The sequence below is a fragment of the Diospyros lotus genome, chromosome 3, assembly GCF_014633365.1.
Source record: "Diospyros lotus cultivar Yz01 chromosome 3, ASM1463336v1, whole genome shotgun sequence".
Taxonomy (NCBI): Eukaryota; Viridiplantae; Streptophyta; class Magnoliopsida; order Ericales; family Ebenaceae; genus Diospyros; species Diospyros lotus.
Window position 1 is genome coordinate 31159268 of NC_068340.1, and position 14735 is coordinate 31174002.

Here is a 14735-nt window from a genome sequence, read left to right on the forward strand (position 1 = left end):
GAATTCTATATGTAAAGAAAGGAAGGGAACTTGCCTATTTATAGCTGATTCCACCTTTAAATGCTCACCCTCTGCAAAACAATATTTTTGCCACAAATAATTAAATTGCAGCCTAAAAATTAAATCCAATCCGTAGGAAATTCCTACTAGATATTTTTCCACGTACTTGGCTACTTTTAACCTCAATTACACGGATTATTTTCCAATTTCCCTTTGGCTTTTCCCTTCTACTGCTCGAGCTTCTTCTCTCCGATTGAATTGCAGCCTTGTTTCTGCCTTGCCCGATTGTCCAATTTAAAGCAGCATGTAAGTGGCATTTAAGCCACAAAAAGAGAGTGGCTGGAAGGCGGCCACCTATCAGCCAAAGCTGCTGGCCGCGTGGACGAAACGGTGCCGTTTCGTGCACCTAAAGGCTGAGATAAAATCAGCCTAATTTCCCTCCAGCCGCCTGCCTGCTCAATCCCGCAACGCCCCAGCCTCACTTCCTTGCGCGCGACCGCCTCACCTACAGCCTCCTTCACCATGTATTGCACCCTCTATTAATTTTAAGGAGTTTCTTCAACAATTTCCAGAAATTTCGCCTAGACCCCATAAGTCCCGATTACTAACACCTACACCCTACCTCAATAATATCTCTTATAACACCTTCACCCGAGAAATTCAGAAATTAATTGACTTAATAAATTTTAATTTTTTAGCCATATAATCCAACATTTCACTTGTAAGTATTTATTAATTTATACATAATCGGGTTGTTACAGGAAAAGTGAGAGATCATTTGAAATGGGTGATATGGTTTATTTGAAAGTTAAAAGGTTCTAGCAGTAGACCTTTTATGTGACCCCAACAACAAAATTAAGCCCAAAGTACAGTGGTCCATTCTCTATAGTGGCCAAAGTAGGGAAGGTGGGATACCTGCTGCAGCTACCAGACAAAGTGTTGATTCACCCGGTTTTTCACATTTCTCTATTGAAGAAATCGATGGGGCCTACCGACCTCACCAACCTAGATCTTCCTCCTATTGCAGAAGACTTAACAGTGAGCGTGGAGCTTTGATGCGGTCACCGATCAAGACCAAGTCTAAGGTTGACCCGACCCAAACCGGGCAGCCTAGAACCGGCCTAAACAATAGCGCCGAAACATTAGCGAAACTTTATAAGTTTTAAGATTCTATTTCATGTTTGATTAGGGTTTTATTTTTATTAGGATTTTAGTTGGATTTTGTTTACAAGTATTAGATGAATTAGCTAAACTCTATAAATATACCTAGAAGTTAGGGGTTGTAATCAGTTTTTTTATTTAATAAATTCCAGCAAACCAGTTTGGTTTTTTCTAGCAAACAGCTTCAGTTCTTGCACCTAGTTGAGAGTCCAGCTTTGGTCATTAAAGTTTGTTCTCTTAAAGGTACTTGAAACTTATTGTTTCAAGGGTTTTTTTTATATGTTTTCTTTACACACGTCTCAAGGGTACTTGAAACTTATTGTTTCAATGATTTCTTTGTGTGTTTTCTTTATATACTCACTACACGCTATGTCAAACCCCTAGCAATGCTGGAGAAGAGGGGGTGATCTACCAAAATTCCTTGCCCTTAACCCAAGTTTTGGTGCAGTGGACCCCCTTACGGAATACCTACCCGACCTCCTCAAGCAGTTTCCTCGGGTTGCCTAGCTTTTGTAATTTCTTAAGGACAATAAATGTTTCAAGGGAGGCGGTAATTGTGACGTTCCTAAGGGCAAGACAGTAATTGTGTTTCTCTCTTATGCTTGTTGCTTGTACGTAGTTGTAGAAACCGTTGTGCTTTACTGGTTGTACATTCCAGATAGTTGTATTGCTGAGCCTCGAAGGCTATAAATAAACCATAGCTAGAGGATGGGGATCATCATGTGATATGAATTGAATCCTTTCCCTCCACTTTTGTGTTATTTCTCTCTCTCTTGAACATTCTATCTCCCTCCTTTCTTGCTGTTTCCCTCCCTTTCCGTCTAAATTCTCCCTCCAAATTCTCTCTAAGCCCCAATTCTACCTAAAACGACCCGTTGCTAGATACGAGGATCCAACAAATTCAAAGAAAGCATGACATGCTTAGAGAAAACTGCAGTAGTTGTTCCATTCACTAATGGAAAAAAGAGATTACAATGGTGTTTATAGAGTTCTAGTAATGTTATTCCTATTAGGGTTTGGAAAATCCTTTTCCTAATACGAAACTAAGCAAAAATTGAAACTGTTAATAATAAGACTTGGAAAATAATATTAATGAAACCTAAATACTATAACTAAAACCCTAACACAATACTAGAGTTACCAAAAAAACCCTAGGAGACATTATGTAGAATGATGAAAATACTCTTGATGCATAAAACATCAAAATTAAGCCTGGCAAAGCTTCTAAAAGAGTCCTTCATCCAAAATATCCCAAGTGAATGTTTGAGCCTTAGAACCACTTTTAGGACACCTCTCTTATTGTCTTAGAGGTTTTTGCCATCATCCTCCGTCATCTCTCCCTGGCTTGAAGGCTCAGCTCCATCGAGTAGAAAGCATGATATATGTCATAGAAATCATGGTGAAGCCCAAAAAAACCACCAAAACCAGCTTTCTTCTTCCACCCCTTCCCAATGATAGCAATAGACTGCTAAAGGTAGAACGAAGCAGCAAGGACCAAATTTCCTTAGCAAATTCACAGTATCGGCCAGTATACACCCATTTGAGAATGTGTATCCTCTGTTGCCCAACTTTTTGGTGAAATATTGGAAAAAATCATACCCAAATTTTCAATGCTAAGATCAGGATTAAAAGTTATATTCCAAATAAAAAGAGAATTGATGTTAATTGATGCCTAAATCCTTCATATGCCTCTGGAGTCAAAGCAACTACATAGCCGTCCTAAACTTTTCCAGGTAGAATGGTTTGTCTGAGAATCTCTCTTGACCTGATTTGAGCCCATCAGGTTCCCTTGTACCTAGGGGCCAAGTTTCATATAAGAGCTAAAAGAGCTCAGATGCATGGTCCAATTCAATCTTGTAGAGTTAATAAAGGGAGGTTCCCCATAATTTCTGAGTTTGAGAAGTTCAATATTTTGCTTTCTAGGCATACTTATTCAGAGCAATTTCTAATGAGCTCAAGAATGCTGCATACGGAGCAATACTCATATACCATTGTGCAAGAACTGGATTCTTTATATATCTCGATCGGCAAGCACCAAATGCTAAAAAAAACCTGTTCAACCATCCCTTGTATATCTTTAAGGAATGGAATTTCGTATTAGATACTTTGTTTTTGAGTATCAATTGTGCAGTTGCAAACAGCATACACTAAAATCGTAACTTTTTTTCATTGAGGTATATACATATCCATATCTAGTCGTACATAAAACAGAGACTTGAAATTGTTGTGCTATCCAATCATTGATTTTCTTTGAAAAAGTCGCGGTGTTTGCTGAAGGCAAAGAGGAAACTAGATTTGACGTAGATGTTCTAGGCATTCAACCGCCAATGTGTTAACAGTTTGATTTGTGGTAGCTATCATGATCTCTACCATGAGCTTTTTGATGGATTAAAGAGAACAACAACAGGTCTTATCTTGAGGAGGTTACTCATGGTTGACAGTGGAGGGAATTTAGATTTGGAGGATATCCACAGAGGTGGCTTGCAACACCCTCACAGCCTTGCCAACTTTGGTGCGGCTCCAGTTTCATGCGGCTGATTGTGCTTTTTGTTTAATTACTGTGTTGGTTTTGCTACAAACTAATGGACCATAATCTTTAGCTCCTTCCTGTGAAAACTCTGTGGGATTGAGTGAAAGAGTGCTCAGTAGTGACAGGCCAGAGCTATATTATTGAACTGGTTTGATCTGAACCAAACATTTGCAGTTCATAGAACCGATGGTCTAACCATCCTCTTGAAACCCAGCAACCCTCTTGAAACCCAGATCTTTTCTTGAACCAATTCATGGTTCAACCTCCTGTGAGCTCTTGCTTCGGAAGAGAGCAAGGAGTTTGGATAATTTATAATTTTCTTGACATTCAGTGTTACTTGCCAATGGATCATACTTACAAAGCGTGAAATCATTTCCTAAAGTTTTTCTTATTGGGGTTTAACTGGCTTTTAGAAGTCAAATTCAAGTTCCATATTTAGGATTTTACCATGTTACTTGGGTAGGAGTCCCTAAAGCTTTTACTTATCAGTTCGATCCCTCTAATTCAATAGCAAACATGTTAAGAAAATCTTGTGAAGCCCTTCTATGTGATGCAACTTTAGCCTTACTTGTAATGCTTAAAATTCTTTATTTTCCGTGCTTACAAGTTGTACAATCCCATAACCAGATTTATAATTTTTTTTTCTCACCATGAACCCTTACCTTTACCTCATCCATTAATCAGGCTTAGATTTCCAAATGCAAAACCCAGGATTGTTATTATTATTTTGTGCTGTTAAAAATACCTCAAAAGCCCATTATTTTATGCCCACCACCTTACTCTCTATTACCTAATCAGGCCTAGCTTGCCAAATGCAAAAACCAGAATTGCTATTACTATTTTGTTCTGTTAGCAATACCCAAATCAACCATTGGCAACCCCCAAATTTCACAATTTTGCACTCCCTTATTCTTTAATTATGTTACAATATTATTAGGTGATTTCAGTATAATACCTTGCTGAATAATAGAATAGGCAATTAAACATACGCAAGAGTTGTTCTTCCAATCATTTTGAACCCATGTAGCTTTAATTGGAATGTGCTTCTTTTGACAACCTTATAATTTCTGTTTTCATTAAGCATTTGGTGGAAGAAGTAGCATGTTCTTCATGGAATCCCTGTTACCAGATATATTTCCTGTACCACTCTGGTTGCCATCTTCATATTTATTTAGAATTGTGACCCACCATATCACTCTGAATGCTGTAGGTTCTTCATTATTTGGAAACATTGCGACCACATCAACTGCTGGAACAGATGGTTTGCACGGCCTTCAGAGCTTCAGCTGACACTCTAAACCAAACTGCTTTTGGTGGCTTAAAGCAGATGGCCACCAAAATGAGTCAACTCTATCTTACCATGGCTTCTACACTGAGGCCTCTGCAAGGTTTGGTTATCTTTATGCTTGCTTTTTCCTTTTTCTTGCTGACACTTCATGCTTGCTTCATCATTTTGTTTTACTTGTTTTCCTTTGTGCATCGTACTTCCTGTTTTTTCTTTGGAAGTGAACCCCCAGAATTACACAATTTTTTTAATCATGCCTTGCAGCAAATCATATCTCTGTCAACGGTGAGATCACTGAAGATCTGAGACGGCTTTGTGTTGTTTTTGAACACGTTGAAAAGTTACTGGCTGCTGCAGTTTCTCTTCATCGCAAGTTTTTGCAAGCACCACGCCTGTCAGAAGCAGTTTTCAGCGACTACTACAGCTTTTACCAGCCAAAAATGGGGACAGGAACTACTGAAGGGAACACGGTAATTTGTCACCCACCTACTCGTTACCACCCTAATAAATTATTGTCTGCGAGAAAGTTAGCTCCAGACTCCAGTTAGGTATTTACTTGATTTATCTTTAGATGGTTGAATAAATTTCCATTGGAATTACTCCAAGTTGACCAGATTTCAAAATTTTGGAGAATTCCGCCCATGGGTTGAGTATTTATCTTCAATACTTCTAATGTTAAAAGTATTCGTCCTCATTGCAGTTACTCTCAAGCCTGGATGAAGGAAGAGAGTTGAGAATTGCTTTATGTAGTTGACAACCAGTATGGAAATATCTTTCAACTTGAATTTTAGAGAAACATTGGGTAGCTATAATTCTTTTAGCCAACCAAACCCCATATAGTGGGATTAAGTCTTGTAGTATGATGATAATGATTTGGCTGTTGGCCGACTTACCTGGTGAGAAGATCAAGGCTTATAACGGTGATGTTAGTTTCCATAGGCTGTTGAAAATCATTTGAACAGTTTGACCATGGTACTTAGATCATCCTCCCGATGTTAAACCTCAACTGTTGTAAGTACAGCCGATGACATATGTGATTGTATTTACCATTTCATCTTCGCAGGAATTCGACAAGCAGCAGCAAGTAAGGATGGATGAGAGAGAGGTGGTTGCATCCATGTTTACACAACCAACTGCTAACCAGTCGTGGAGGAAAGTGCTAAGCATGGGCAATCTTTTGAATGGGCACGAACCAGTCCTCCGGGAGATCATATTTTTGCTGCGCGACAGAGTGAGAGGCAGTTATCATGCAGCCGCCCCGGCTCGTAGAGGTTACCGAGAAGAAATAGAAACATATCGAATGTATATTTGTGGAACCTCGAATGATCTCCGAGTAGCACTTTCTGTTGCCTCTTGTGATTAATGTTGGATTCCGATTCACGAACATGTCTTTTATGGATTTTCTTTCTCCATTTTCTTGTGAAATATGTCTAACGTATTCTTCACGCTTGGGTTGGTGAATTTACCATCCCCAAGAAATGAATTAATGCCGCCACTGCGTTTCCTACAATAGTGATTAGTGAATCTATTCTGTATTGCACAACTCTTTCAATTCAAGTTTGGACTTCAAAAGCTATTCCAAGAATATGGGTTTTTGTGTGTGTGTGTGTGTGTGGAAGGGAAAGTGATGTAATAGAATTTTTCTATGGAAATTTCACGCAGAATGATTCTAACAGTAATATTCATGAATTCTAATATTCAGTGTTCGAAAGTGTTATATTATCCTATTATTATACTTAATTACATTATTATTCTAACACGATTTTTCTAATTTTTTTGGGGGTCTGCTGGGACAAGCGATAACTATGACTTGTTTGGCTGAAAATGAGAAAGGCCAATATTCCTGCCACATTATTAATATCTGTTTCAAGATCAAGATGATGCAAAGATGAAGTCGATGTTCTTCTTCTTGATCTGTCTCTTCTCTTCTAGTTTTGATTTTGATTTGTTTAATATGAGGTTTTGTTTTATAGGGTCAGAAGTTGATGTTTCTAACCATCCAACTAAAGGGACAGCTTCTGGTTCCGGGGCGGCACATTCATCCCTCGTATCCTTCTCTTGGGTCTTTTCGGATCCACTCGGAGTCATGAGAGATATGGTTCGAAATTATATTCTACTATAATATTGTACATATCGATAATTAACTCTGTTTTATTTGAAGAACTCCATTTTAAATAATAATAATAATAATAATAACAACAACAATAATAATAATAGCCAAAACTTTATTTCAGCAGTTGCATTCCTTAATTCTTTTTTTATGACCCAGGTGTCCAATTTTCGTCTAAATAATTTTGACAAGAGTGATTTTCTCTCTTGATTCGTCTTTTGAGTAAATTCAAATACGGTCATAGCTTATATATATTCGAAGTGGACTTTTGAAAGATGACTACCTTTATCGTGGATCTTATTTTTATGTCATGCAGATAAGATCTCTGAAGGGACGAAAGAGTTCACCATGACTCTGTCTCCATGTGAACGACTTATCTTCCAATCTTATTGCTATTTTCTAGTTAACGTTGTTTTTCAATAATAATTTTATTTTTCAAAACATCATAAGAATTCAAATCTCCAATACTTCTATTATCATGTTTGTACTTTACGACTATCTTTCTCCGTGGGGCTGCAATTCACCAATTCTTACTCGAATGTTCGTTGATATATACAGCAATAATTGAAATGGTCCTATCCAGCACCACCTGTGATGCATACAAATTTATCTATAATTATATAAGCTAAGGTTACCATCCTGGAGATGGGGAAACTGATTTAACCAATAAGATTAGGTTTGTTTGGTTTGGAATTATTTTTTAATTTTTTACTTTTTTCATACTCGATTCACATTAGATCGAGTCTAAGTTAAATTATCAAAGTTTATGACTATTATTCAATTTAATTTAAATAGACAATATCAAATATCCTTATTTGTTAATATACTCATTTGCCTAGATGGACTTTTTTTTTTTTTTTTCAAAAAATATATGTTAAAACAGATTTTATGAATCTTAATATTTTGCAATGATACAAGTTTTAGAATGATTATATAAGTTTTAGAACTCAAAGAGCCTTATATATTTGAATAAACCTAGATTTAAGTAGGTTGAGTTAGTTCGTCTTTTTTATAATTAAATTATTTCTTAATTTAAAATTATTGGTCTAAACATGACGATTACAAGTTATTCAGTTATTCATGCAGGCATGACTGGCATATTATTGCAGTTGGGTTCTTCTATAGGGCTGCAAAGATTGACAAAGAGAATTACTGAATGAGAACAAATAGATTAAAATATTTTTGTCCACAATATAAATTTGCACGGGATGCCACTGCCTATGCCTTTCTCTTTTCTCTTTTTCCATGATCACGATTGTCGACTGTTGCTGTCTTTGCTTCGTTGCCTCGTCGACCGTCACTGCATTCTCCGAGGGTTGGTGAGGCGACAAGACGAGGCGTGGGGACAAAGCGATGGCAACAACGGTCGGCGACGAGGTGAAGGTAGTAGCAGTCGGTAGTCGACAATCACGTCGCGACCCTGGAAAGGGAGAGAGGCTAGAGGTGAGAGGCCAAGACTAAGTGAAGACATTTGGATCTTTTTGAACTCCATTCGATAAGGCCCTTGAATAAGCGTTTCTGGCTCTGAAGAATTTTCCTTGGAGCTGTTATTGTGATGAATCCTATAGTGCTAGCTCCTCGGCCAAGTGCTCCAGGACAATTTGAAGTTTCCCGAGAAACAAACACAAGTGCCCAAACTACAGTCTATGGGGGTCTTCACAAAGATGCATGTATGCACACATGTTTGAGTACTGGAAAACGATAATTTATAGGCTCTAGTTTTTCAATCTTGCCAAAGTTTTTCATTTTTGTTCTAAATGAGAAAATTTAATTTCAAAAGACAAGTGAATTAACGATTAATAATAAGAAGATTATAAGTCTCTCAGTTTGTTAAGCCCAAATAACACAACAGAGATAACTCAGAATAAAAGAAAAATAACTTACCAGACTAACGAAATTCAAACACAAATCCCTAAGCTAAAGGATTATTATATCTTACCATTAATATATGCTAGTACTGGATCTACATCTACACTGAATGTATTAGTAAATGATTGATTAAGCATTCTCGGTGGAAGAATATAATAAAATTAACATCTCTTGGTGTATATGTTGCTGAGCTTTCCTAGCGTAGCATCTTTGAATTCCCAACATGAGAGGTCATAGCCTTACCTTTAAGCCTTTTTCCTTTTCCACACACACACACACACACACACACACACAATATTTATATATTTATCGATTTAATATTATATTAATAAAATGCACCCAACAAAGATGGTAATGATTTAATTCAATTTTTCCTTTTTTTTTTTTAAAAAAAAAAATTGATGTGTTGTTTTGTGGGGGGGTTATCCAATTGCAATTTACAACTGCATACCCAATGAGTGACACTTTGTTTTGGGGGCTTTATTTGGGGTCAGCATCAGTAGGAAATAGACCCAACAAATTAAACAAAACATCAAGATGGGAACATGAATGAATGAATGGTGGGTGGGGGGTAATAAATAGAACCTGACTTGTGTTAGCATCAATTGATGGACTCTTTTTGTCTGTCTTCAAAACTATATGTATTTCGTACCACCACCACTGCTATTATCATAGTCTAGTGGTTAAGATACAATCTTGGCTTTGTTTTTTAAATTTTGATAATTGGTTGTTCATTAATGAGTGAATAAAAAGACTTAATTGGTGAAAAGATTAATGGTACTGTCATTAAAAACTAACTGGGCTACCATCTACTATTGGTCACATACACAACTTATAAGTGTAACAAAATACCTTACTGTGGACTCAATCATTTAGTTGCTGATTACCTTAATGAGAGAGGGTTAAAGTAAGTCTGTTGATCTCTTCTTTATTTTTAATAGGATTTAAACTACCAAAGTTACAAATCATTCCCTAAAAGTTTCAAATAATTTTTTTTATAGAATAATCCAAAGAATAAACATCAATTTTTTTAGACTTTTCAAATTATAATTCCTTTAACATTTAAAAAAAATTAATTAAACTTGACATGTTTACATTTCACTGATGAATTGGAAATTGATTTAGCAATCAATTGGACAGTTTTTCCCATAGATTTTTCTTATTTCAATCAAATCAATTTCCTTTTTTTTTTTTGTTGGGTTCAAACCGATCTTGTTGTCCTTAATTAACATTGCTATTTTTATAAAAATATCGATATTATATTTAATATACCAAGATAAAGCTGAATTAATTCACAGCAGAATATATATATATATATATATATATATATAAAGGGTGAGGCATCATAGATGGAGTATAGGATAAAGGTGACTTGAGTGCATGGGATGGTTTCATTTTCCAAGCAAAGTTTGATTGCTTCAGTCTTCAGCTGATGAATGATTAAAAGGAATCCATTACTTGTGGATCCATACATAATGGGTGCATCTTAATTATTTGTTTAAAGTAGATTAAATAAATAAATTGTGGGGTTATGAGATTGACACTTAGTTTGTCTGCATTTTGGGGATTTGTTTTTAAAAAGAAATTGTGAGAGGAGAAGGCACTCGATGCACTTTCTTTTGTATAAATTAAATAATAATCCAATTACAAAATTGCTTGCTCTCAAACTTTGGCAAAAATTATATTTATATCTCTAAATATTTACTTTTTTTTTTAAATCTTAAACTTATCGTAATTTTAAATGTACCCTTAAATTTTGATTAAAAATATATTTATGTTTCTGAAAATTTAATTTTTTTTATAAAACTCTAATTATTTTGTAGTTTTAAATGTGCTCTGAATTTTATAAAATCATTATTTAAACACTTAATCAACAAATGAGCTATGGGCACATTTTTAGCGTTTAAATAAGTGATTTTACACAGTTTAAAGACATATTTAAAATTATAAAAAAATTTAAAATTTCACAAAAAAAATATAAAAATTCAAGAATATAAATATATTTTTGACCAATATTAGAAACACATTTGAAATTATGAAAAATTTAAAATTTCATAACAAAAAAAAAAAAAATTAAAAGTTCAATGACATAAATATGCTTTTATACTAAACTTTTCATATACCCTATGATATATATATCTATCCCAGACTTTTCATGTACCTTCGATAGCCGTTACCTTGTCTCCTCTCTAATTATGTATTTATCTATCTATTATGATCATCAAAATATATAATTAAGCAAGGAAGCTGTGACAATGCAATGTGACTATAAAGGGTGTAGCATTTTGTTGGATGATTTTGATTATATATATGTGTTGGGAATTAATTATTAAACTAGTTTACATAATATATAGTATAGGAAAAAAAAGAAAGAATTACAAGGGGGGGAAGGGGGCGAGGGTACGTACGTTCACGTTTGGTTGTCCTCCTCCTCCTCCTCGGAAATAAATTTGTCATTAAAGGGATTCACAGGAAAGGGAAGAGAAGGGTCTCGTCAGTCAACTGAGCAGTGACTGACTGGCATTGGAATCCCACTGCCAAAAGCTCCATCCATCCGACCCCGCGCCCACCCCCAGGGCCCCGCCCCCGCCCCCGCCCCCACAACTCCATCTCTTATCTTTCATTCATTCATATATAATAATAATAATAATAATAATAATAATAAAAACTCTCTTTATCTTAGATTGATTTGAGTGTCCATCTAGTGATGGATAAAAAGTGTCTATTTTTGAGTCCGAGATTATTTTGAACTTTAAATCTCTCGTAGGTAGGTTTTTATATATTTTTAAAATTTAATGTGATTTTATGTCACTATATATTTCTTATATTTAAGAGAAGAAGATATCAATCACCTGTCAATAATGAATAAAATGTTATATATATATATATACAAGAAATTGGGGATGATTTATTTTCTTATGAAACTAAACTATATATAAAAAATAAACTTTAATTAATTATATGAAATCTTCAATTACCTTTTAATTTCTTAGCTATATATAAATATTTAAAAAACTTTGATAATCTACTAATAATTAATTAGACATCAAAGTTGGCGTTTCCAACTCACTCAAAAGCAAATTCTTCATCCCCCCATCAATTTTCTTGAGAATGCACCGCCAAAACGATTTATGTTTTAGATTCTTTATCCATGCAATATATGGATGCCAACAAATAACCCTTTGCATAAAGCTTAATTTTATATAAAAAAATTTATCTCTTGGTGCATGCATGCATGTATACCCATTTATATTAAAGATAAAATTTCCCATCATCAAAATATATAGATGACAGATGACAGGAATTTAGCATATATACATACATATAGTATTATTATTAATTTCCTCAGCTAATTAATTATAACCTTAAATTTCTACTCATATAATTATTATACCCTAACTTCAACTTGTGAGAATCTTAAACCTTTGATTACATAGAAGTAATTGAGCTTCTCTTGCTCTTGGATCATGACGAATTAATGATTTAAATTAATGGCACAAACCTTTAATTAATGAGATGCGATACGATAATCCTCCATTAATAGTACTGCATGCCATCTCATCTCATAGGTTGATTAAGCCCAGAAGTCAATGGTCATATATTAGTACATATGTTGATGATCATCTATATCTATACTTAATCATTTAATTAATTAGTAGGGTCCAGGTGCTTAAGAAAATCGAGCTTGTTTCTCGAACCTATATATATTTATTTTCAGGCACCTCAATGCATGTCGGATGGAATGGATCGCCAATGTTGTTTATTAATTATATTATTACATCGTAATAGTATTTTTATTGAAAGCAAATATTGTATCTAGCTACTAGCAACTCTGATTGAACCATTAGACTCATAAATTAATTAGTAAACTATATATATACGTCAACATCCCTTTTTAATTCTTTTCTTTTGATTGGATTACGTCAACATCCCTTTATAATCAAACATAAAGTTTTTATTATAACATGATACAATTAAATGAAATTTGTTTTTTTCAAAAATTTTGAAAATTAATACGCTCACCAATTACTATATATATATATATTTTGTCAACATCACAATAATTTTTTTTTTTTTTTAGTTTCAGTAAGTAAAATCATACCATTTAAAATTTAATAGAATAATAATTAAAATTTATAAAATTAAAACTCCAAATCTTACCGACCGTTCAATTATTGAAAAATAAATTTTGTATTAGAAAATAGAAGAATTAGTTTTCTAATTTTTTTTAAATTTATATTATGAACTGGAAAATACCCTTTATAATATTTTTATTTTAAAAAAAAATAAATGATATGACTTTTTTGAAACATAAAGTGCTATGATTTTTTTAATATAAAATTAAATTTAAAAAACTAATTGTTTTGTTTTTTTTTTTCTAAAATGGACCGAATGCTTAATTTCTCCTATTTAATTATTTATTATTAAAGCACAAACTCTGAGTCTGAGAAGACCCATAATGGCTATTAATTGGCTTAAGTAGTCATCTCAAGGGGATGGGTGATTTGCGAAAAAGTTTGACAATTTTAATGTCAGAATTTAATAAATTTTAATATTAATTAAATCAATCAAGAAATAATAATTGAGACTAATTATTTTACAGTGGGTCTGGATGAACAATCATTGCAAAGATTACTTTAGCTTGCTAATTAATTTAGGATGCCATTTTGGACTCTGCCATCCTATATATATATATATGTATTAGCTAGGATTATGTGAAATCATGAATCCCAAATTCCAAATGTGTATTAGCTAGGATTATGTGAAACCATGAATCCCAAATTCCAAATGTGCGACTCTAATATATATATATATATATATATATATAACTTGGGCTAATTAAGAAGCGTTTTATTAATTCCAATTAAGGAGCAGGAGCCCATTGGCTTTGCTTCAGCCGATCGATCAGAACAAGCTTGGGTGGGGAGTGAGTGTGAGTCTCCTCCTCGATCCTGCAGCCTCTACTAGACACAGATCGAGTGATTTGTTGAATTGAAGGTACGTGGATGGAAATTGTATTATCGGCAGTTAATTAGAAGATTTTACGTACGACGGCCGGGGTTCGGCCGGGAGTAGTGTTGTGGAGGAACATATATATATATATATATATTCTAATGAGTTGGGACGATCGATGACATTGGCTTGCATTGTCCGTCCGATCGAGTTGATTGCTGCCGTGCTGGGAATTAATTAAGGTCTCTAAAATTGTGTTTGGAGAGAGCATTGGATGGATGGCTAATTGGCTTCAACTTAATTATGTGTGTGACTGTCTGTCTGTCTCATGCCCTTTTCTTAATTAGGAGACAAAACTTTATTAATTTGGTCATATTAATAATTAATTTCTTACTTTTAAAATTTTACATATTTAAGAGTCATGAGACTGATCTTAATTATATTATTATAAAGAAATAATTAATTAATTTTGATCTCTTTTTTCATAATTAAATTTTAAAACGATCATTTTTTTGTGTAATGTGGTTTTGCTTAAAATATAAAAAGACGTACGCATCTTTATTTATTTATTTATTAAAAGTTGTAATAAACGCAGCGAATGCATACAGAAAATTAATTATTTGACGTCAAAAGCAATATTTATCACTCAAAACAATATAAATATTAATAGAAATATATATATATATACTGTTGACGTAGCAGAGAGTTTTTGGGGGGAGTGGAGGGGGCCGCCATGGGTGAATTGCAAACATATCCCTTCTCAAGGGGGGCCACCACGTGAATACTTATACTACTACTACTCTCTCTTTCTCTCTCTTTCTCTCTAC

The 14735-nt window shown here is 34.1% G+C and overlaps 1 protein-coding gene across 5 annotated transcripts in view; it reads left to right on the forward strand.

Moving 5' to 3' along the window:
* The window catches only part of LOC127797071 (uncharacterized), a 44185-nt gene extending 37699 nt beyond the window's left edge, over positions 1-6486 (forward strand). For all 5 annotated transcript variants that reach the window (XM_052329570.1, XM_052329574.1, XM_052329573.1 and 2 more), the window contains exons 21-23: positions 4902-5079; positions 5241-5446; positions 6040-6486. In XM_052329570.1, the coding sequence (XP_052185530.1) occupies positions 4902-5079; positions 5241-5446; positions 6040-6339 (684 nt within the window). In that variant the 3' untranslated portion in view covers positions 6340-6486. The remainder of the gene's footprint in view (positions 1-4901; positions 5080-5240; positions 5447-6039) is intronic.
* Positions 6487-14735: the final 8249 nt, after the last annotated feature.